General features: G+C 36.1%; 1 protein-coding gene across 8 annotated transcripts in view; it reads left to right on the top strand.

The window, feature by feature from the left end:
* The window catches only part of CACNA2D1 (calcium voltage-gated channel auxiliary subunit alpha2delta 1), a 381,531-nt gene that overhangs the window by 180,689 nt on the left and 174,606 nt on the right, over positions 1-26,236 (top strand). For all 8 annotated transcript variants that reach the window (XM_070424150.1, XM_070424148.1, XM_070424149.1 and 5 more), the window contains exon 4: positions 22,299-22,358. In XM_070424150.1, the coding sequence (XP_070280251.1) occupies positions 22,299-22,358 (60 nt within the window). The remainder of the gene's footprint in view (positions 1-22,298; positions 22,359-26,236) is intronic.

Below are 26,236 nucleotides of genomic sequence, written 5' to 3'. Positions count from 1 at the left end.
ATAGGGAAATCTACCAGGCAGTTGACCTCTAGCTAAAGGGAGTTTATTTAAGGCACCCCCATTATGTCAGTGCCTGACATGAACTCTTTAGAACCACCTCTGAAGCATCTCGAATCCTTTCTGTTTTCTTTACTGGTTCTGTTGATCCTTCTACCTAACAGATGATTCTAAAGGTCTGGCCCTCTGTTCTCTTTACTGTTCCCTTTCTATGATCACATTTAAAATCCTATCTAATAAAAGAGTAATATGCAAATTAACCATCACTCTGTGACAAAGATGACTGCACCCATAGCAGCTGGGGCAGGACGCTGGCAGTGTCACCCCGGCAACATGAGCCCAGCAGGTATTGCCGTGGCGACCCGCGATCAGGCAAGTGCGGTCTGCAGGCAGCACTCATCAGGGCCTGCTTGCCCATCGCCGTGGTGTGGAGCAGCCAGGCCCTGCAGAGAGCAGAGAACCATGGGGAGTGGGCCCAAGCCATCAGTAGGACATTCCCTGAGGGCTCCCAGATTAGAGAGGGTGCAGGTTGGACTGAGGGACCCCCCCACCCCCCCATGAACGAGTTTCCTGCACTGGGCCTCTAGTTTTCTCATAAAAGAATATGACTGTCAAGTCAATCCTTACATGTTTTTTAAGCTCTAGTTCCCCATCCCAAAGCATTGATATCTTTACCCAGTTTCCCAGATTCCATATGCACCTCAAAATGCCAAACTGAACATTTAATATTTCCCTCAAAAAAGCCTGTCCTTGCATGGCTCAATGGCTGAGCATTGACCTATGAACCAGGAGGTCACAGTTTGATTCCCAGTCAGGGCACATGCCCTGATTTTGGACTTGATCCCTGGTATGCGTCATGCAGCAGGCAGCCGATCAGTGATTCCCTCTCACCATTGATGTTTCTATCTCTCTCTCTATCTCCCTTCCTCTCTGAAATCAACAAAAATGTGTTTGTTTTTTTTAAATAGTCTTTCCTCAAGATATTGTGCCTTTAAAAAATAACAATGCCATTTTTTGGTGTGTGTTAGCACTTCTGCTTCCACAATTATGATCTCTTTCTTATATACTTCATGTATGTCATACTAAAGATTTTGGGGAAAAGTTAGAAAAGGGGTTTAAGTCTTTGCGACAAAAATAACACTAAATTGAAAATTAAACTTGTCAATTATTAAAAAATATTTCTTGACATCCCCAAATGAGAAATTATTACTAGTATTTCTTTGCATCTATTCTACTTGTACATACCACCTTGAAGTGTCTTTTTCCTTTCCTCAAACCTTCAAAATTGCCTCATAATTGTAATTTCATTTTACCACATGTAGAAGTCTGCTTCTCTTAGCATGATTCCCAAAAACTTGAATATGTAAACCAACATGATGCTCCTCTGACCAAAAATGGACTTCTCTATTTCACAGGATTTAACCTCCTTAGAAGGAATTTGTTATTTGTAGGGATAATTTTCTGTAACACCAACTATCCTTTCTCTGCTTCTTCCCTGGGCGGTCCCCATATCCATTTAGATTCAGATATTGAAATCAACTATTGATCACTCTCTCTTTTGTATGAGACCCTCGCCATGTAGACCTTTATTTCTCAATTTTTCTCCATCTTTAGAGATTCATTTCATTTTCTGTCAAATAAAATACATTAAGTTACCTTACCTTGGACCTGTTCTCAAAAGGGTTTCTGTATCTTTAATACAGTGATGGTAATACTTATTGATGGGGTTATTGTGAAATTACCTACCACTATGCTTAGCGCTCAGTATTAAGTAATTAAATGTTATGTTCCTCTTATTTTTTCCTTTGGAATCCATTGAATATTAACTGAATTCGTGATACTACATTAGTCATCCTATTTAAAAATAATTTTTCCCTGTTTATCTCTATTAAAGTGTAAAATTTTGGGGAGCAGGAATTTTATCTGGTGCTCTAATATGTATAACAGCAAAGTAGAGAGGGATAAGGAAGAGTCAAATATTTTTTGTGGTAAAATTTTTTGGAGGGATGTGAGCCTTAAGTTCTCACTATGTAGTGATCATTTTTTCTTTGGGCTTCTAGGATAAATCTGAGTCCTAATTGAGAGAAAATTCTATCAGACTAAGCCTGTGTATTGCAGTCTGTTTCTTTGATATATATCCACTACTATTATAATTCAGTTTTCCCATTTTCTTTGATTTCTTTGTTTCTGTCTTTTGCTGCTTTCAAGTGCTTACTTGTTCTCGAACTTTATTACACACACATGCATGTACATACATATGTTCCTTTAAATATAAGAATATAAGTTGGGTTTAATATGTTGTGACTTTGTTTGACTTTTTAAAATAATTTTTTATTTTGAAAAATACAAAATGCTTTAAAGTCAAAGTTTTTATTCAGATAGAAGGTGGAAATGAGTGGAAGGAAAAAAACAAAGGTTTTGTACAGGATAATATTCAAAGCAACTTGCCTGTGTTCTTTGAGTTTGAAGGTGGTGATTAGGTTTTCAGATTTAGAGAAGTGTGAGACAACCTAATTAAACACCTTTTTGCTGAAAGGCAGCTCTATAAAGCCAGAATGCGTTGGGAAGCTCTCAAAGCTTTTATCAGAAAGCTAATATTCTGAAGTCTTTCAAATGAATAGGTTTTGAAAAACTATTTCTCAGCCTGGAAATAAATTATAAAGGTACTTAATAAACATGCATGCTAGAATCCTTACATTGAATAGATGCAAAAATATATCTTTAAAAGCATAAAATATATAGTAAAATAAATGTGTACATATTTTCTAGTTGTTGAAACAAATTAATTTTATAACTTTAGGAACCCTTAGCTTTTAATTAAAATCCTTAATAAATAATTATATATTAAAGAGAATCACATGGCAATCAGGATGAGAAAAGCAAAGCAAATCTTTACAGATTATAGATATAGTATAGTTTTAAATAAACCCCTCATCTTCTTTATGAGCATAGTGTTTATTATTGCCCTCATTACCAGTGTACTTACTAAATGTGAATTGTTTATCTTTAAATACAATGGAATATATTTTGTAATTTTGTAGTATCAATCAATAGCATACGTTCCTTTCTAACAACACAGTATTGTTTTTTATAGCCTTTAGTGACCTTTTAATGACCAAGCAGACAGATCCTTTATATAAGCTGGTTTGTCATTGTGTAAAATGAGAGGAAAGGGCTCAATGACCTCTAAGATTTCTTTCAATCTTTAACAACATATGATTTTATGACTTAATTTTTTATAATGCCAAGAAGAAATGGTGATGGGTTGAAGGATATTCAGAAAATTCATTTATTTAATTAAAAATAGTCCAAAGCTCTATCAGAGAATATTTAAGAAGATGGTATTACAATGTGAAGAGAGCATGAGATTGCCTTTAGATAATGAGTAAGGGTGATATAAACAAATTCACACACTATTGGGTTGATTAAATTTATCTTTATGGGAATTGAATATATAGTGGTCTTTTATACTACAAATGAGATTTGAGGAAAGTTAATGAAGCTGAGTCCTCATTAGTTGGTCATGCTTTTCTGCATGTTTGATTGATAGCAAAGGATTGCTATTGTCTTTTAGTAATTAATCTCCTTGTTCCATAGAACAGAATTTTTTTTATTTAAAACAGTTTATTCAAAGTTAATACAATTATGGATATGAAGCAATTAAACATTGGCTCACATTCAAGATAAAGAAAAACTAATTGTAAACTGAATTCTCCATTCATGGAACAAGGACAGACCAATCTTGCTGCGAAGATGATTCTTTCTGTGGATGTGAAGAATGGCGTCATTTTGGCTTCTATGTTTATTGCTTTCTTTTAAAAACATTTTGCTTCTCTGACTCTTAAAATACATTCACTGAAGAGTTAAAAAAAAAGCAAGTTCTCATGAGCAGAGCAGACACCACACTGTCAGATTGCAAACACTACAACAGGAATTTTTTTCAGGGCAAGGTAGGCTTATCTATATTTCAAATTATAAATTCATTGTAAGTCACTTATCTTTGAAATATATATGTAATAAAGTTTGTTACTGCTATGGTTCTATTTTATTTGATGTTTACTTTTAAATCATCTATAATTTTTTAATATAAATTCCTCCTAAAGCAAAATCTTGTCTCTCCCTTTGAGTAGACCTAATGCAGCTGCTAGTCTTGTTTTCATATGTCTTTTCAGCAGTGAGCCTAGTAGAAGCTCAATTACAACTCCACAAATGAAAGTGGAGGTTTTCCTACAGAATTCTTTCTTGTGTGAGTTCTTCTCCCTCCTTTATCCTTTTCCTCTAAGAACCACTCTCTTTTGTATCCTTCTGTTACTATTTAGGATTCACTATTCTGAAGCTTCACCCAGACATGCCATAACGAAGTGGTACCTCTTATTCTAAAACTAGAGGCCTGGTGCATGAAAATTTGTGCAAGAGTAGGCCTTCCTCCACTCCAGCTGCTAGCACTGGCTTCCCTCTGGCACCCGGGACCTGGGCTGTCTTCCCTCAGGCCCCAGCTTTGTCAGGAAGGACATCTGGCCTAATTAGCATATTACCCTTTTATTATTATAGACTAGAGGCCTGGTACACAAAATTCGTGCATGGAGGGGGGTGTCCCTCAGTCCGGCCTGTACCCTCACCAATCCAGGACCCCTTGGGGGATGTCCAACTGTCTCTCGCAATCCGGGACTGCTGGCTCCTAACTGCTCGCCTGCCTGCCTGCCTGCCTGATCGGCCCTAACCACCTCTGCCTAACAGCCTGATCGCCCCTAACCGCCTCTGCCTTGGCCCTGCACCCGGGACCCAGGATTCCCTCCTCTGGCAAGCCACAGGCACCCAAGACCCGGGCTTTCCTCCCTCTGCATCAGGCCTCTAGTATTGATAATAACATTTTATCTCTGTCAGGTCTGGGGCATTTCTGAGCCTATTGGGGGTTGTTCATGCCCCAGTAATTCCAGTGAAGGAAAATACCCGCCCCTCCACTTTGCTTTGCTCTATAGCACACCTGAAAATTGAACTGCCTTGTGCTTTTAGCCCCTTATAGAAATTTTGGTGAAATAAATTTTAGTAGTTTCTTTCAACATTCTTGGGATCTGGATAAAAACAAATCAAGAGGCTTCACTTAGAAATCTTTTCCACGTTTCTCAAATTTGGCCTATTTCTTTAGAGCAAATGTGTTTGTGTTTATTTTTCCTTTCCTGAGGATAAATTATTTTCTTAAAAGCTCTTAGATATTTTGGGTAAGTAAATTTCTACAGGAACATCTCATTTTCCCTCCCAAACTTTTCCAGAGTGAATTCAATCTATGTAGCAAAACTAAGCACCATATGCCTCTTCACTGTTTTTCCACAGTGGCTGCACCAGTCTGCATTCCCACCAGCAGTGCATGAGGCAGCGGTTCTCAACCTGTGGGTTGCGACCCCTTTGGGGGTTGAACGACCCTTTCTCGGGGGTCGCCTAAGACCATCGGAAAACACATATATAATTACATATTGTTTTCATGATTAGTCACTATGCTTTAATTATGTTCAATTTGTAACAATGAAAATACATCCTGCATATCAGATATTTACATTAGGATTCATAACAGTAGCAAAATTACAGTTATGAAGTAGCAGTGAAAATCATTTTCTGGTTGGGGGTCACCACAACATGAGGAACTGTATTAAAGGGTCGCGGCATTAGGAAGGTTGAGAACCACTGGCATGAGTGTTCCTTTTTCTCCACATCTTCACCAGCACTTGTCGTTTGTTGACTCGTTGATGATAGCCATTCTGACGGGTGTAAGATGATACCACATTGTGGTTACAATTGTATTTCTCTGATGATTAGTGACTTTGAGCATTTTTTTTCACTTGTCTCTTGGCCTTCTGTATGTTCACTTTGGAGAAGTGTTTATTTAGGTTCTTTGCCCATTTTTTAATTGGATTTCTTTCTTTCTTTTGTTAAATTGTATGAGTCCCCTATATATTTTGGAGATTAAACCCTTATCAGATGTATCATTGGCAAATATGTTCTCCCATGTAGTGGGCTCTCTTAGTATGTTGATGATCGTTTCTTTTGCATTGCAGAAGCTTTTTATTTTCATGTAGTCCCATTTGCTTATTTTCTCTTCAGTTTCCATTGTCCCAGTAGATTCACTTGCCTCTTTAGTTTTGGATACTGTAACCTCCCTGGGAGGAGTAAGAGTTAATGGAGTTTCTGAGGAGAAAACCCCACCTCCACTATACATTTTTATTTGTATATTTTGATCTTACCCTTTGTTCCATTGTTGATATGCTTATTGAATTATCAAAGCAGTGGAGTGCAATGGGGTGGAGAGAGAAAAGTAAACAGTTATAAAAGGATGCTACTAATTTAGAAAATGAACATAAAATCTGGTAATTTCTGAAGGAAACCTTTATCAAGTGCTTAATGGGTTGATATATATCTGAACTACTCTCTACTATATAGGGAATGAGAAGAAATTAGTCCTTGTTCAGTTTCAGTTTTTCTTCTACTTATGTGATGTTGAGAGCAAGTTGTATAACTTCTGTTATCAGGTGTAATGGGGGCAATGGGACTGGAATAGGTAGCCTTATTCAAATTCCAGCTCCTCCACCACTTGCCCTTTGTCAAGCTCCTTATAGGAATTATACCATCTATCTTTCCTACAAATTTAATAGATAATATAATTAGCACCATTTACAGATGAGTAAATAGACTTGAAAGAACAGGTAACCCAAGGCAACTTAAACTCTCTGAAGTCTGTTTGCTCTTCTCTAAATGGAGCTAATGATAGTATCTACTAAGTATCTAAGAAAAATGAGATAATTTCTAGGAGGTGCTTGGCAAAGAATAGGTACTAAAGAAAAAAATCAGCTTTTATTGTTATTTAAATCTCATTATGATGATCAACTGAGACAGCATCTATAAAAGAAATTTCATAAGTTATAAAGAGCTACATACATTTTAACTATCATTCATGTCCATTGTATAATGACTATAAAACTTTATTTTTTTTAAAAAGGAAAAAAAAATAGAAGCTTTCTTGAACTTCCCACTTGAGAGCTAAGTGTTTAAAATTTTGTCACTTCTGAGAAATTGGAACAGAAAACCTTTGATAATAATGTAAGAATTTTTAAGAGAATTTTGATAATATCAGTTACTGGAACTTTTTTACTGAAATTGTTGAAAGTCACATAACAACAAAGAGAAATAATAGTATTACTCAAGTTAAAGAAAAAAACCGCTAAAGAACTACTAGATGTTTTACAGCAATTCAAAAGCACATTCTCTAGGAAAGAGGAAAACAGGAATGGCATATATATATATTTTTTCAAATTAGTGCATGATGTTTCTGATATTTAAAAAAATCTAGTAAATTGCATATTTTACCAATTTGACTGATTTGCACATCATAGTGATTTTCCAAATACTAGGAGGAAAAATTATACAAGTGGGGGAGAAGTACACAGTACACACTTTTATCTACCGCCAGATGTAAGGCATTTATTCCCAGTGTATCAACAAAAATAAAAAAAAGGGATTGTTTCCATAGCGACATTAGCTAAACAGAAAATGTGCTTGCTAAGATCACTATTTTGTTTTTAAAGCCTGAGCACTGAGCAAATTGGCAGCCTGTGAGAGTTAATTAAACTCAAATGTAAATTATTTAAAAGTAAAAAGAAATTAAGATAGCATGGCAGGAATGATAAATAGTTAACTACCAGTCAAAAAGTAGCCTGAGGTAAAAGAAACAAATCCCCTTTGATAGAATAAGAATCAAAGGCAGGGTGTGGGGAGGAGGAGCACCAGAGATAGCAAATCAGTATTGTAAAATTAAAAGGGTGGAAGGTGGCTGAAGCAGATACAATCTGACGGGATCTTGGGTGCAGTGCAGTATATTTATACCAGAATGATATGTACCTGTTAGATTTTACCTTCAATAAGATAAAAGAACTCCTTTTCCCCCTTCTTAATTAGTAGTAGCTAATGTTGATAAAAGTGTCACTGCTGTTTTGTTTTGCAAAAATTTCATTTAATTCTTAACTATGCTGTGAAACTGGTCCTATTACCTGTGTTTTACAGATGAAGAAGCAGAAACACAGAGAAATGAAATAACTCCTCCCATATTTTATTTTTTTAGATGTTATTTATTTTTACAATTTATCTTTATTGTTGAAAGTATTACAGATGTCCCTTCTAGTCCAGGCCTTCACCATACTCTTTTCTCCTGTATTTTCAAAGTCAATACATGTTTTATGGTTTCCTGAGTTCTTGAACAAGCCCTCCACGAAAGTCCAACTAAAAGTAAAATCTTCAGAACTATATTCAGAATAGCTGGTGGAAAATTTCCTGTGATATTTTTAGTTGCCATGGAATATAAGGATGTGTTTTCATTTACCCAGTACGTGATGGGGAGTAGCTGCCCATGTCTACTATTTGTCTGCAGAACAGTTTTGGTGCAGTGGGAGGTGATGGATGTCTATGTGAGTTCATTTGGAAAATTAATTACTCAGGCTATTTTAAAGCTCTTGAATTATGACAAGGGAAATATACGGATAAATACTTTTAGGGACTATAAAATGCTGAAAGATAAGTTCTATATGAAATGATCCTTTACTGATGGTATAAACCTTTTAAGTTACTTTCCACTGTAAGGTATCAAAATAAATTTGGTAGACTCTTTTGATCTGCTCTAACTGCCAATCTTTTTTAAAAAAAATATATTTTCATTTGTTTGATACATATGCAAACTTATGTGTAGGCATACTTGAAACTAAAGATAAATTACAAATATGTGTTCTTTTGTCATATATATTTATTTATATATTTGCCTTTAGTTAAAGTCGTTGAAGAGGGTTGAAGCTTTTAGATTCACTTGTGTTTTTTTTCTTAGAAAAAAGAAAAGTAGAAAGTATTAAAAATTAATTTTAAAGGTACTTCCCAATCTGCTACACTACATCATTTTATTACGTCAGTTTGCATCATATTCAATTAAACTGTTTTTGCTATTTTCTTATTCTAATAAGGCCCACATTAACACATTTTTAGATTTATAGAAAGGCAAAGCCTCACACAAACCATCTGACAGTGAAAAGTGGCCTTCCCACATTTTTCTCCTTCTTTTTAAGCAGTTGTGTACTTTTTCAGGTCTTTTGTATTAACTGAGTGGTGCAAAGATTTGATTATTTCCTTATAAGTATAGCAAATTTTTCTCTTCTCCCTCGCATAAGCTTTTGTGCTTTATGCTTTATTTGAGAACCAGTACATTAAAAACACAATGAAACCTGGAGCTTACACAACTTCCTGAAAATTACAAGTAGCGGGCTTGGTAGAACTAAGCAAGATTGAGCCCACTTAGTATCCTGTATCCAAGAAACAGAGGAAGGAAGGGGAGAATTATAAAACTATAAATATAAAGCAGTGCGTTACAATAATATATTTCAAAGAAGAAAAATAATAAGAGAATATAATTTTAGATAATTCTAAATTGCATTTTTATCAATTCTAATTATCTTTAGGACATTGTTTGAGGATTTAATACAGTTTCTATATACATTGGTATTGTGTTCTGTACCACAGTCATTTTACATATGTTTTCAAAAATCATTTTTTCTTATTTATTTTAGTTTTCAAATTAAAGTTAACTTTCTCAGCAACAAAGCTAAAAAACTATAAAATCAGTAAAAATAAGACTGTAAATCATGATCAAACTTCTGAGCTGTTATCAGTCTACTTGTGGACTTCTGCCTCACCCTTTCATCTCCATTGTGTCTGAATTTACCAGGTTTATTTTTCAAAAAGGTATAGAGCCATTTGTTGTTATTTTATTTCCCGTTGCTACAAGAGCTCGATGTTAAGATCATATAAATCTTCTGCTTGAACAATGCTCTGATTTTTATTTTAGAGCGGTACTTCTCAAAAGTGCACATTAGCATCACTGGAGGTCTTGTTAAAACATAGGCTAATGAGGCTCACCCAAGAATTTCTGACTAAATAGGTGCTGAGTAGGTTCTGAGAATGTGCATGTCTAGCGGTTCCCTTGTGATGCTGCTCCTGCTGGTCTGGACACCCTTTGAGAGGCACTATCCTAGGGATGATGACGTAAGCAGGGCATAAAACGCATGCTCAGTAAAGAACTGAGGACAAACTAAATGTATCAGTTAAATGATGTTGAGGGTTTGAAAATATGGAGACGGATCCGTGAACATTGTTATGGAAGCGGACTCAACTAGGTATGGTGCTTCAGGAAATATCAAGGCTCTGAGGTTTTACCCTTCTTGCCAGCTAACAAGCTAGCTCACCACAGTTTCAAAGATTCAGGAGACTCCCTGAGTCAGACACAATGGGTTTGATGATTCCTACGCAGCAGGCAGCTTGGTATTGTGTTACCACCAGTTCCTCCTGATCCTCAAGTCCAGGCAGAGTAGTGCAGGTAGGCACTGTGTGTGCCATGGGTCTGTGTTGCAGCCCAGGAAACCTGGGATTGGAAAAACCCATCTTTTAAATGGGGACTCACAGCAAACCTGCTTAACTTTTCCCCCCACAGATTATTCTTATTTTCTGGAGCAACAAAGAAATCTGGAGGGAGACATGCTTCCTGTCTTCCCAGGCTGTTTGGTATTCTTGAAAAGATAGGAGCAAAGGCTCCTGAATATGTGGTCCCCTAATACAGTGGTTGTCAACCTTGGCTGCACATTAGAATCACCTGGGAAGCTTTTTAAAATCCTGATTTCTGGGCCTCATCCTCCGGAAATTCTGTTTCTTTGTTATGGGGTGAGGCCACAACATTAGTAACAAAGAAACAGAATTTCCGGAGGATGAGGCCCAGAAATCGGGATTTTAAAAAGCTTCCTAGGTGATTCTAATCTGCAGCCAAGGTTGAGAACCACTGCCCTAATATAAGTAGTCTGATGTTTTAGCTTAACTATTTGGGCCTCTAGAGCCAATTATTAATAGGGTTAAGGGCTAGACTAGTTTTAGGAACTGTTATTGTTTTGTTTTCTTTTCTTTTCCTCTCCACTGACCCGATTCTCTTCCTTCTCCACACTGATCATTTCTTGAGTTTCTGAATCCACATTAGTATTCAACATTTAGAGAACAAGGCAACTGATTATAAATTAGCTCTAGAATCCTAGAGTGGGATTATATGGATTAGCTTGGATCCCTGCCACATCCCCAGCCAAATTCTACTAAGTTTTAAGGATCAGGTGGGGATGAATTAATACACCAACTTTTACCAATTGAGTGGTGATGAATTAATCTAGCAATATGCTTGTCATGTAGAAAGACAACTTTTGTGGCCTCTCAAAGTGTCATGATAATGAATAATGATGATCTAGTGAACCTAGTTATAAATCTTGATAAGCTGAGAGAAAACCTTGAAAACACTTGGAAATGATGATTTCCACATTCGCACACATGTTAATTGAGTGCCTGCTCTCTGCTGTATTGTGTAAAGTGCGTGAGGTGTACAGACATGAAAGAGCTTATTCTTATACTTAAGGAACACACATTTAATGTTTTATTGAAATATGGAGAGAAGAAAGACAGAGAACCAGAAAGAGTAAGGGAGAGAGAGACAGAAAGAGAGAGAGAGAAGAAATTGAGTACAACATAAAGGGTGTCAGAATAGTGTAAACATATGGCTCTAGTAAAGGGCAATAGTTTATTGTTGTTGCTTCTACTTAGAACAATGCTTCTCAAAGAGTAATTAAATCCATATGTCTAATAGAGCTAAAATATTCCCCTCTAGAAGAATGTTTTCAAAGTATAATCCAAGGAAAAGGTGTACTCTATTAAACATACAGAATTCTGGGAATGACCCCAGGTATGGAATCAGAATCTTTGGGTGAATGTGAGGTTGAGTGGGTTCGTATGAAGTCCAAGTATGTTGAACACACTCATCTGGTAATTCTGTAGATTTGTCAAAGTGTAAAGCTGATGTGGAAATTATGTTCATTTGAACAATCTTTTATTTTATTGTTTTGTGCTGTAGAGCCAAAAATAGGTAATGATAATTACCGGTTATATATTATTTACATTTGCTACCACTGAAAGGAATTTTACCATTCTTACCAGATGACATCTCCTTTACCCTGGCTTCTGTATTCCAAGAGTCTGCCAATTTATTTGAGGCTAATTACATCTCTGAAGATTAGACTTGAAGCTTTGTGATTAATTTCAAAAGCATTTCGTGAATATAACAGATCCAGGGCTGAAATCTATATAACATGATCCAGAAACCATATTCCAAAAGATTTATTTTTCACTGGGCCACAAATAGAATGAATGATTACTGGCTTGACTTTTAGCAACTTTTATTTATATATTTTGCATATGGTATACTCCCTTAAAACTTGCAGTGGAAGGAGAAATCGTGTTTATATTATGAGATTTTTATTTCACATAACCTGGAATGAAATGAATTGTAAGAAAATGATAGACTATTAAAAAGAATTAATCTGTAGCCTTATATAGCACTTTATGCAGTATGAGATTTATATGTGATTTGGATTAATACAATAAATTAATATTTTACTATTTTTATAGTTCTCATGTCATAATTCCAGTATTTGCAGAAGGGTTAAAATATTTGAATAGACATAAATAACAAGACTATATACTTTATTCTCCTAGGTCAGTCTATTTATAACTAATTTTAATGAATAGTAAAAATTATATATTATGTAGCTTGTTCTGTTTCTCTTAAGAAACAATAGTCAAGAAGGCAAACTCCTTTTTTTTCTTCTTAATTATCTCAAAAAGATAGACTGGTGCTAAGCTATTTAATCAGGATTTGGTAGAATTTCTCAAATTATTGAAGTATATTTTTCTAAATTACAGCAGAATTTTATTAAAAATAATCTTTGTGTCTTGTAGTCATTTTGGGATTGCCCAGCTGGAAAAACAAAAGTGAGTTTGAAAAAAACAAGAAATTTAATTATTGTAATTATGTGCTCATGTTTTGTGTTATTAAACAAAACCAGAAAGTCTACAAAAACATATTTTAGGCAAGCCTAAGTAAAACATAAAAACAGTGTTTAGTCATCTTTGTAAGAGTGGGCTTGCTAACCCAAAGCACCACAGTGAAAGGGGATCAGAACGTCCTTGAGTAAGTTGTCTTGCTTAAATGTTGATTTAGCGTCTTTCTCACTGTACCAGTAATACCTGTGCAGAAACAATGATAATGAGAAAGGATAGGTAGGACTGCATTTACAAATAAGGCCTGTTACTATCATCTGATGATAAAGATGCAATAATAGCATAGTGTTTTAGTGCTAAAAAAGAGTTATAGGGATAGCTTCAGCTTTGTTTACTTGAGGGTTCTTCTCTCTTCTTGGCACCTTATCTTTACTTTCAAAACCCTGATTAAACCATTTCTCAAAACTCCCTGACATTAATTGATTCTCTTGTTCAATCTAAACCATGACTTCCAATGATTATGGGTTTCTCTCTAGGAATATCAGCCCTCGCCCCCAATAAAGCTGGTGCGGGGTTTCTTTGGCATTCAGCTACACACAACCTTGGAAAAATAGACAGTATTGACATCAGATAACATTTACATACTTAAAAAATATTTGTCAAACAATGCCAAATAATATAAACTAATTCATTATACTGATTACTATGAGTAGAGAAATTGATTAAAGGAGATAAATAAAGTGAGCTTCAAGGTTATTTGTAATATTTTATTTTTTCCAAAATAGTTATTAAAGAAAATATAAAAAATAAATATGAATTCTGGGTCATGGTTCCAGAATGTTTTTAGGCTTTTCACTATTTTTCATATTTCATAATGATCTATTCTTTCTCATTTTATTTATGATAAAAATAAAATAAAATTGAACTCACTTTATTGACTATTATATTAAACTCGCATTCCTTGAATCACTTATACTTTGGGGCCACCGTATGGGTCTTCAAGAGCTTTTTGGCTTGGCAACATACAGTTAAAATATAGGGACCATTCAAATGTTTTCATTTGTTTCACTTAGATATGTATATGTTGAAGTGGTCATCAGTGATTGTAATTCTAACATAGCCTATTCTATGAAGTTATATTTGTAAGCTTCAAATGGAAACAAAATTTTATTGAGTTTATAATGTACTAGATGTTTAGCATACCAAACATAAAGTATATAAAGAAGTTATTATTCTTAGATGCAGAAAAATGTTGAGTTCATTGCCTCAAATTTCATAGTTACTGAATGGAAGCACCAGAATTGGGAACCAGATCTGTCTGGTTTAGACATACATGCTCATTATACTGTACCTCCAAAATAATGTATTGTACCTGTACATTTTTCTTCAAAACCTATGTCTATTATTCAACTAAATTTGCCATTTTCAATTGATGATATTAGACCATTCAATTGATTATCCTGATTTTTTTTTACTATGTTAAGAACATTGGATGAAGATAGGCAAAATTCATTAAAATGGTAAAAATTGTCAAATAGACATAATACTATTGCTTTTCCTTATATGGTATTAATTATTTGAACATTAATCACATGACACATGCATATTTTACTTGGGTTAGTCTATTGTGAAGCTCTATTACCTCTTTATATATATGTATGTATATACATATATATATATAATTTTTATTGATTTCAGAGAGGAAGAAGGAGGGAGAGAGATAGAAACATCAAAGATGAGAGAGAATCATTGATTGGCTGCCACCTGCATGCCCCCCACTGGAGATAGAGCCCACAACCAGGGCATGTGCCCTTGACTAGAATTGAAACCTGGGACCCTTCAGTCTTTAGACCAATGCTCTATCCACTGAGCCAAACAGACTGGGGCTCTATTACCTCTGTATTAGGAAGAAATGTATTGACATACACTAGCCAAAGTGATTGTTTCTTTGAGTGATGTTTTTAAGTCAATTCTTAATTAACATGAATATCAACATTATTAGAGTTTAACTCAACTGGCATATGATCCCTGAAGGTTTCCTTTCAAAGCTATCAAAAGAAAATTTTTAATAATTAAATATATTAGAAAATTTATTTTACCTTTCATCTGCAATTGCCTTACAGTCTAGGAAGCAAATCATAAACAGGTTTGGAAAATAGTCTCTTTCCAAGAAAAAATATATGTAGGCATTGTTAAGGAAGAATGATAGAATTATTTCTTTATACACTGTATAATTATAGGGCTTTGATTAGACTTTCATATCACCTGACAGAATTCAATGCCAGTGGAAGAGATAAAGACATGTCAAAAAGTGAAGGTTGAGAATGAATAGGCCTTCAAGGGAGCTGATCTTTCTCTGATCTGATAAAACGTCTCCCTTTCTCTATTTCTGTTTTTGTTTTTTTTTTCTTTCCTGCAGATCACTGCATATCAAAAGCTTTCTCTCTGAATAGCAATAGTCTCTCAGGATTTGAGTACAGGACCTATGTAAAGAAAGTTCTAAAACTGACATACAGTTTTTTGTTGTTTTTGTTTTCAGTCTTTAGAAATGTCTAAAAATTTGCTGGGAAATTTCTCATTAATCTGAAATAGTTCTCTACCAGTGGTTTTGGTTTTGTCAGTGCTTTGTCTTCATATAGTCTGTCGATGACTCGTGATGTTCACACTTTTAATGGGTTTAATGGATATTAAAGATTGTTCTTGTGGAATGAGCAAAAGCTTTGGAGTCAGAAGGCTTAGCTTAAAGTCCATTTTGTTAAATTTGTGAGTCCTAAAAAAGTCATTAATCTGAATTTCTGTTTTATTATGCTCAAACCAATAGGTAGGTAGGGATGCACAGACATCTGTGACATTGTTTATATATTTATTGTTTTATACTCAAAGGATTTTTAAATACATGTGCTGTTTCATTTGTAATAAAGCCATTTAATGAATCTTTCTGGCATATCTTAATATGAGCAGCATTAAGTTTTAGTTTTCTGTCAAAGGTAGTTATGCTGAGCTGGGTTCTTTGTTTCTATCTGGTGTTTGGTCTGATTTTAATGATTGATATTATTACTATTAATTAAATGAGAAAAATATTATATTTCCTGTAATAAATTATTGTTATAGACTGCACTTATATAGCCAACTATGGAAACAAGGGATACTCTATCAAGCAAATGTTTACATTTTATTAGGTAGGAATTTTATCATTCTTAACACATTTGCTTGTGGCATTTAATGGTCAATCATTGGCTTTAGAAAGAAATGTCACTTGACCAGAATAGAAGTTAATTAGGGACTTGAAGTGTCAGTTTTCTGTAAGTCATGACTAGCTGGTCTTTTGCCACACGAAAGATCACCATCAGCAACTATTTGTTTTAGTCCCCAAGATAGACTATTTAAGCATCTAAAGTTCAGTGTTATGCTTTATCATGAGATTTGCTGGATTAAAATATATTTTGTTAATTTCTTTATGAACAAAGAAGGTAACAGTAGTGCATTTCATAACTGTATTTTCAGATTTCCAAGCTAAGGATATAAAATTTAGCAATTTTTGAGCTTCAACCAACCTTTTAAAATACACTTTGCCTCTCTCCCTTCCTTCCTTCCTTCCTCCCTCCCTCCCTCTCTCCCTCCCTCCCTCCCTCCCTCCCTCCCTCTTCACCTGAGGATATTTTCATTGATGTTTTAGAGAGGGAAAGGAAGAGAAAATGAGAGAGAGAAACATTAATCAGTTGCCTCCCATACACACCCCGACCTGGGATCAAACCAACAACCTAAGTATGCGCCCTGACCAAGAATTGAACCCACAGCCTTCTAGTGTACAGACAATGCTCCAACCAACTGAGCCACACCAGCCAGGGTCATGTTTTTTTTCATATATAACTACAGGGTGCCCCCCGCCCCTTAAAAAATGTATACACACTTTAACAGCTGATAGCTCAATTTTGAAAATGAAATGTGTTTTAATAAACATTGCCTTTATAATTATTCAAAATATGTGTATCCTTTTGGGGGAATACCCCTATATATGTCTTTAAGTTTCTAAAACTATTTATGAATTTTGTGACAAATGGCACTTATTTTATAAAGTTAGTGTTTAAAAATATATATTAGAAATAGAGCTAATTTGGAATTTCTTCCCTGGAGGATAATTGTCTTATAGTTTGTTGCTATTGTTCATCCCTCTTTATTTTTTTTCTAGAAGTAAACTGTAGTGATTACTGTCATTGTGGCTAATTAAGCATGGATTGTGTTTATATCATAAGCCATGTGATTTTGGATCAGATCACTTTAGTTGTCCTTTCTCATGCTCTCTAGAATAGAGAACAGCGTGGTAAAATTTGAGCTCCGGCCTTAAAAACTGTATTTCCCTGTGGTTGAATATCCCCCAGTGTGTTTTGTTTGGGGGTGGGGGTGGGGGGTAGAGGAACGATCCTTCTTCTGTGCACTGTGAAAAGAAAAAAAAATCTTAATATTCTTCTCCAAGACATAAAGGCATTCTAGAGTTCTAATATTTTTTAATCTAAAAAATACTTAACTTATTTGTATTTTATCCAGTATTTTCTTTAAATCCACAAAATACTTAAGTTTGTTGTGTGCCCCATACATATGAATGTTCAGCTGTTAAAAATATTACCTTATATATTACCTGTTAAAAATAAGGGAAGACTTACACTTTGAATTTGTCAAGAATATCACTTGATGTTTATCTTCTCATTCTGCCTTTTCTTTCTTTATCTTCCCACACTGAGGCTTTCTGATCAAGAAATTGCTTCCATTTCCATTTCATTTGCTGCTGTCTTATTCACTTTTTTTTTGCTACATTTCCACACTGAATTTGAGTTTCCAAAAGTAGTGTGATGAAATGTTACTAAAGGGTATGCATTCTTTTAACTTTGCTGTTTAGTTATTTGTTTTTGTAGGGATAAAGAGTAAAGAACCTTTTTTGTTTACTCTGGTACAATTTCTAATGTTTGCTAGCCCCTATTACATCCCATTTGTGCCTGGTGGCTGATAGCCGAAACCTTTGTCATTTAAAATTGCTGGACAATTTTCCTCTTAATTCAGCTTAGGGACTCTTAAATTGAGATCTCCCATTAGCGAATAGTTTATAGTCATGGATAATACTTACATAGTAGTTAGAAAAATGAACAGATTATAATAAATAGCAGGGAATAGAGGTCAGTACACCAATATAAAAAAGCTGCTCTAAAGGTTGTTTCCATTTTCCGGTGCAGTCTGGACTTGCTAGGAAGAGCACACTCTGAAGCATAGTTCATTGTGAAACAGTAAACACATGCACCAGCGAACCACTAGGAGATTTGTACTTTTTACAAACCTAACCTGATCATTTATCTCTTAGTAAATGAGTATAATACCTTCACAATGATTACGTGGGGTCCCCCCAAAATGTATACACACTTTGAATGATCATAAAGTCAGTGTTTATTAACATACAGTTCAAAATTTAAATGTATATTTTTAATGATTGCAGAGAAGAAGGGAGAGGGAGAAAGAGACAAATATCAATGATGAAAGAGAAACATTGATTGGCTGCCTCCTGCACACCCCCCACTGGGGATGCCCCCTCAACCAAGGTACATGCCCTTGACTGGAATCGAACCTGGGACCCTTCAGTCCGCAGGCCAACGCTCCATCCACTGAGCCAAACCAGTTAGGGCAGCACCTGTTTTCTAACTGAGGACTGTCTGGTCTGGCACTGCTGATAACAGGAAGCAATGGAATCGCAAATATCAAGAATCATTTTATTCAGTATCTGTGTACCCTCAATCCATCAACTGTTGCCTGTTTTGTAACCGTAAACTTTATCTCTTATGTATCTCCATAAAAAAAGTCTAGTGAATAAATTTTCTGTGTTCAAAGTTTAGTGTGGCTTCACCCATTATTTTAAATCAGTTAAACCTGGAAAGGAGTGAAAATTAAGTGAGTTATCAGCTGTTAAAGTCGGTCTACATGTTTTTGGAACACCCTTCATTTGATGTTATATTTGTCCTGTTTCTTTCTGCCATTGTCTTTTATCTGTGTGTGTGTGTGTGTGTGTGTGTGTGAGTGTGTGTGTATTGGGGGTGGTGGCGGGGGGCAAGCAGGGCAGGCCACAGATGCACACACTAAGCTATTTTCCCACATGGACACAGAGTGCAAATAGACTCATAATTACTCTTCAGAGTTATGTAGCTGTTATACATACCATTTCCTCTCTGCCCAGCACTGTATATATAACTCATTTAATCCTTTGAACAATCCATGAGGCAGATTCTCACATTATTCACATAAGAAAATGGGAGGAGAAACTTAATTTTTTTCTAAGTTTGCACAGCTAGTATGCAGCAGGGTTGGTATTTAAACCCAGGTAGTCTGGCTTAATCTCTTTACTCTTAATCACTAAATGTTCCTGTCTCTTGTAAAACCTTATTACATGGAGAACATAATAGTAACACCAGGAAATACAAAGAGAAAAACCTAAACACCAGAGAAGGAAAAAAATAATCTACCTACAAAAAGTATTAGGAGATGGACAATAGATAGCTTATCATCAGCCTAGGGAAATAAGTCAGTCTACAATTATCTAACTCATCTACACTAATAAAAGAGAAACATGGTAATTGGCGTACGACCGCTACCCTTCCCATTGGCTAATCAGCATATCCTTATGCAAATTAACTGTCAGCCAAGATGGCGGCCGGCAGCCAGGCAGCTGGAAGGGAACATGAGGCTTGCTTGCTCCAGTGACTGCAGACTGCAACGTTCCCCGCCTCACTTGGGGGCCTCTGAGCTGGCAGTTTGAAACATTCTAACAAATATAGGCCAGGATCTCAGAGCTGAAGTTATACATTGTTTCGATTATAGAACCGAAACAAACCAGATACCTGCTCTAAGAGCTAGAGCCAGAGCTAAAGCTGGCCCAGAATAAAATAAAAAAAAGGAGCAGTTGGAGCTTTAATCAACAACCACCAGACTGAAAGCAGCCCTCAGCCCCTCACCCAGACTGGCCAGGCACCCCAGTGGGGACCCTCACCCTGAAGGGTGTGTGACCAGCTGCAAACAGCCCTCAGCCCCTCACCCAGGCTGGCCAGGCACCCCAGTGGGGACCCCCACCCTGATCCAGGACACCCTTCAGGGCAAACCAGCCGGCCCCCAGGCCTCTATCCTATATAGTAAAAGGGTAATATGCCTCCCAGAACCGGGATCAGTGGAGCCGCGAGGCCTCCTGGCACCAGATCAGCGTGATGGGAGGCAGCGCCCAAACCCCCTGATCGGCCCTGCTCTGTGTGTGACAGGGTAGAGCCATAACCTCCCCATTGGCCCTGCCCTGAGTGTGACAGTGGTGGCGCCCCAACCCCCTGATCGGCCCTGCTCTGTGGGTGATAGAGGGCGGCGTCCCAACCCCCTGATCCGCCCTGCTGTGTGTGTGACAGGGGGCGGTGCCCCAACTCCCCTATCGGCCCTACTCTGTGAGTGACAGAGGGGAGCTCCTCAACCCTTTGATGGTCCCTGCTCTGTGTGTGACAGGGGGGAGCTCCCCAACCCCCTGATGGGCCCTGCTCTGTGGGTGATAGGGTATGGAGACCCAACCCCCCTGATGGGCCCTGCTCAGTGCATGACAGGGGGCAGCGCCCCAACCCTCTGATCCGCCCTGCTCTGTGTGTGACAGGGGGCGGTGCCCCAACTCCCCTATTAGCCCTACTCTGTGAGTGAGAGGGGGGTGCTCCTCAACCCCCTGTTGGGCCCTGCTCTTTGTGTGACAGGATATGGAGCCCCAACCCCCCTGATGGGCCCTGCTCTGTGCGTGTCAGGGGGCGGCGCCCCAACTCCCCAATCGGCCCTGCTCTGAGCCCGACCAGGGGCTGCATCCAGGGATTGGGCCTGCCCTCTGCCACCCAGGAGCAGGCCTAAGCCAGCAGGTCATTATCTCCCGAGGGGTCCCAGACTGGGAGAGGGCACAGGATGGGCTGAGGAACCCCCTTTTCCCCCCCGAATGCACAAATTTTTGTGCACCGGGCCTCTAGTTTAGTATATAAGGGTGAAGGTAAATGAAGCCATATTCAGGTGTGATGATTGTGACAGCTTGCTACTACTCACAGGTTATCTCTGAACTATTAAGAATGTTCTTCATGCCGAAACCGGTTTGGCTCAGTGGATAGAGCGTCGGCCTGCGGACTGAAAGGTCCCAGGTTCGATTCCGGTCAAGGGCATGTACCTGGGTTGCGGGCACATCCCCCGTAGGAGATGTGCAGGAGGCAGCTGATCGATGTTTCTCTCTCATCGATGTTTCTAACTCTCTATCTCTCTCCCTTCCTCTCTGTAAAAAATCAATAAAATATATTTAATAAAAAAAAAAGAATGTTCTTCAGCAAGGTGGACATTATCACATTGTTGTGACTTTTGGTAAAATAAAAACAATGAAATATGATAGTAACAAAGTGCCTAGTACAATGCTTAGTGTATATTTAATGATTTTTCAATGGCATTTCCTTTCTGCTTATATAGAAATACTAGAGGCCCGATGCACGAAATTCGTGCAAGAGTAGACCTTCCTTCCTCTAGTTGCCGACACCGGCTTCCCTCTGGCACCCGGGATCCGGGCTTTCCTCCAGCCTCCATAAGGCACCCAGGACCCAGGTTTTCCTCGAAGCCCTGGCTTCGTCAGGAAGGTCGTCCGGAAGGACGTCTGGTCTAATTAGCATTTTATGCTTTTATTATTATAGATATCCTATACAGGAATGTACTAACAATAACCTACCAAGATTAAAATACTCTATTGACTGAAGCTTTCTCTAAAAACTAAAATGTTAGTCGTTTTAAATATATATATACATATATATATGTATATATATATTTTATGAGAATCTACAGAAATGAAGAAATTTTATGAATAAAAATATACATATATTTATATATCTTATATATATTTTTATTTAATTTAGAGAAGAAGGGGGAAGGAGAGAGATTTTGAATCATCAATGATGAGAGAGAATTATCGATCGGCTGCCTCCTGCACACCCCCTACTGGGTATCAAGCCCGGGACCTGGGTATGTGCCCTGCAGGAACGGAACCATGACCTTCTGGTTCATAGGCTGACCTCTGAGCCACACTGCCCAGGTTGAAATGTTAGTTTTTGATAGAAAGCACTTGAAGGGGACATTACTGCCCATGATGTCACAGCCCATGAACTTCATGGTATTCAAGAGTAGTACTTTACTTATATTACTAAAAAGGTAAATAGATGTACTGTTTATCAACTTCAGTAGGTTATATTACTTAATCATTTAGACTTTATGAATTATAAATAAGGAGTCACTTCTGGTTTTTTGCCTTCATAAGTGATTTCAAAACCCAAAGACTATATAATGATTACATATTTATGTGGTCATTTTCATTCTAAGATTTATTGTTTTCTTTTCAGCGCCTGGCTTTGGAAGCCGAGAAAGTTCAAGCAGCCCACCAGTGGAGGGAGGATTTTGCAGTAAGGACCCTTTTTTTACCAATTGGTTTAAATAAATGATGCGCTGTGTCTTTATAGTTATGATTTCATTAATATTATTTAGTGATGAAATCTTACGGTTTATAGGACCAAATATAGCTATAGTTTGTTGCTTTAAAAAAATTGCTTTTCGATAATCAGGGCCAATTAAGTTATTCCAAATGTTCCTGCTTATGTTCTATATTTTTTTAAAAGAAGAGTTCATTGAAATGTTCTTCCATACTCAAAGGTATTTATAAAATTAATTACAGTAAAAAGTAACATTACATTACAATATCTGAATAAACTTTGTAGATATATTAGTTGAAAAACAAGTGGCATTTTAAAATTCTGAGTTTGTGAGAAGCGACTTGCATATGATAATCACCTTTATGGTGGGCAATGTGATTAAAGTGAGAATAAATGTATTAAACCTCTTGAAATTTAATTTGCTCCATGTTAGCTGGAAGTAATCTTTCATCTACTCTGCCCCACTTTTAGAAATGCCAACTTATATTAACTTTTCCATGTATATTTTTTGATAAACTTATTTTGTTCAACAAGACTCATTGTGCTAATTATACAAATAGCAGAAATTATTCTTGTAACGATTTCTATCTACCTACCTATCATCTGTCTATCATCTATCATCTATGTATATATCTTATCTGTCTTCTTACAGCTAAGGGGGACAGTGAAAAAGTCTATCTTTAATAGTCAGTTAAAATATTTCTGCTACATATTTGAACTTTTCACTTATATTGAACATTTTTTTAGTGTCTGATTACAGAAAAATTATAGACAGTTCATTTTGAGCATGTTAAAATAGGAACCAAGTATGAGTAACAGTTTGATTGTATTGTTCATTTGTCTTTGAATGTTTTGCAAACCTAAATCTCAAATTTGAAGGTTAAGAAAGTTGTGCTTCAACAGAACACTAAATCGAGGTTCTGTAATTAGCATGTTTCCTTTGTGTTTGTATGATTATACTGTATATGAAAGGAAAATATACTAATTTATTGAACTCTTAGTCTACTAAGTGGAGACTCACTACCGTCAGTTTGATTCTTTCCATAAATTGATCATATTGCTTGATTTATTGGCATCATGTAGATACTGCCGTGGTCCACAATTGTTTGACATAGGTAGGTTGAAAAAGATAAATTTGTCATCCATAATATATAAAGAAAACAATCGATGATTAAATTAAAAAAGATAACCTTTGAGTACTGAGGGCAATTTGTAAACTCATCCAATATAGATTTTACATTGTAGTTGTTACTTTTAGATAAAAGGAAACTTGAATATTTTTGTTTTTTGATTAGACAGAAATGCAGCCAAAGTAATTTACCCAAATAAGTATCCTTTTGATTAACTTATCTTCAAATCCTCCCCCACTTTAGGTGGCATAGTAAAGTCCTGTGTAAGACATAATAGATGTGAAGCTGGACCATACATTCTGCCTAGAATTGCTGTAGTAAAATTAGTTCTGTTTTAGTTTAAATCACAAGTAATTCTGAGCACCCCAAAATCAAGTTTATCCAGATTGGCTTCTTTTGTATATAGATTCCATTGCTTTCAAAAAGCTTTTCTTTGAATTAAAGGAATTTGATAATATTTTACATAGTCATTGATTAGTTGTGTGTCATTTTTAGATCTCTAAGGAACAATGTGTTTGAAAATAATTTGGCAAGTAGGGATGTAGTAATGCCTTTTATATCACTGGTGTTGTTTTATTCAATTATGTTACTGTTCTGTGGATATAATGTTTTTTCCCCCAGATATATTGTGAACTTTTTGATATCAAGCTGATTAACACTAAATTAACATTTTGGCAATGATTTATTTCTCCTGATGGAAGTAATAGGTGACCATTGTAGATGTCACAAAAACTTTCAATGTGTGTTAGCTATTACTATATTATATTGAATTCAAACCATAATTATTTGTAAGGCACTCTATCATTTATTTATTGCTAAGAAAGGAAAAAGAAGCCAATTAGATTATGCTGTACCAGCAATTTGAATCTGTATTCTTTCTTGTCAGATGTTAAAATGTGGGAAAAATTACCTTGAAATGTAAATTCCTATTACCTATTTTCTCATTGTCTATATCCAATGAGAATCACTGCTAGGAAAATTTATGCAAGAGGACAAATTAGTCCCATAATGACACAAAAGCCATGCCTAAATCTTATAGGGTAAAATAGAAAAGAAATACTTTACCCAGTAAATGTTAAGAGTTCTTAGCAAATAGTAGTCACAGTGTGGAGAATTCTTGTACAAATTCTGTTCTTAATTTCCCCCTAGATTACCTCACACTTTATTTAGGACATATGAACATATTGATTGACATTAAAAGAGATTGTTAAAGAAAAAACAGATTCGGCCACTTTAGAGCCCTTTCAACTCATTTTTTGAGTTATTCTTGAAAAACTGTGAACGATATTCAGGGGACATGTGTCTGTCACAGTTTGCACACTGAGAATTCATATTTTCCATATCTTACCATGTCAGTCATACCTAACGTCTTTATAAGAGTCCTTCCCTTTCAAATACCATGGCTGATAGAACGGTCAGATAATGGTGGTTTTGTATTTGAAGAATAGGATCTGAATGAAGATCATCTAACCTTCAGACTCAAATAAGTAAATAGTGCAAAAAAAAAAGACACTTTTCCCCTTTTCCTATTTTTGTTGTTGTTGATAAACTAGATGATGCTTCAGTTCATATATAGAAAGGTTAAGCAACTACTTCAAGGCCATTTATATAAATCAAATTAAAATTTGTGCCTGGCTCTGGTTGGAACTTACAAATCACCACCATGAAATCTCCCCTTATTTTGTGGGAGCACACAAAACAATTGCAGATTTTAGCAATGTCTTAACTAAACACTTAAAAATGTTTCATTTGAAGTTAAATGCCACCTTATTTAAAAAAGTCCTTCTTTGAAACTATGTAAGACTTTTATCTTTTGAGGTATTTAACTATTTGCATCAGTGCAATATTTCTTTAATGCCATCCTTCAATAATTTAACACTAAGATGATTTAGAAGGCAGAAATAATTTCCTAAGAGGTACATTAACATTTCAAAAAGAAATATAATATTCTGATTCTTCCCTCAAGTCTAAGTAGGCCAGTTTTATTAATATTACTTAGGCAAAATGTTGATTAACTTTCCCTACTGTGTAATGTGGAGAAGTCTCACGAACAACAAGAACAAAAGGCAAAGTACTAAAATGCTGGCAACAAGAAACAGATCGTGTAATTCACACTCTCCCTCAGCTCAATTCCCAATTGAATGTAAAAATTAAGGGAACAAAGGGCATACACTCTAAATGGATTAAGAGATGTGCGGTCATGCATTTACAAGTTCAAACCATATTTGTAAATATGCCATGTCTGCCAGCTGCTTTTCAGGACTCCTTACAACACACGGGTGTTAAAGGTGACATTTCGGGTCATTTATGATGGACGAATTTTTTTTTTTAAGAGCAGGTGGGAGAAGGAAAAAAAGAATTTGGAAAACTAATTGCTCCACATGAAATAATTGCTGCTGTTTCTATAGAACTGATCTTTCCAATTGCATTTGAAATCTCATTTGATTGTATTGCAATGGTTGGTTAACTATAACAGTCTTATTTCCAACTAAGCCTGCAATATTAATTGTGCTTACACATGTATAAACATGAGGGGGGCCTAATTTGTATTTTAATAAGAAGGATCTTTATGTATGGGTTATTAGCATCAGCTTGTTACTGTGTAGGCTTAGTACAGATGTCTAGAAATTGGCCAGTAATGAAACCTTTGAGGAGCTGTTTTTAGCTTCAGCTTCACAGAGAAACTAAATTAGAAGGTGAAAAATTTTCTAGTGAAATTGA

The sequence above is a fragment of the Myotis yumanensis genome, unplaced genomic scaffold, assembly GCF_028538775.1.
Source record: "Myotis yumanensis isolate MYYU_CA2020_CCGP unplaced genomic scaffold, mMyoYum1.0.hap1 SCAF_9, whole genome shotgun sequence".
Lineage (NCBI taxonomy): Eukaryota > Metazoa > Chordata > Mammalia > Chiroptera > Vespertilionidae > Myotis > Myotis yumanensis.
This window is presented reverse-complemented; position numbering and strand designations above follow the sequence as displayed.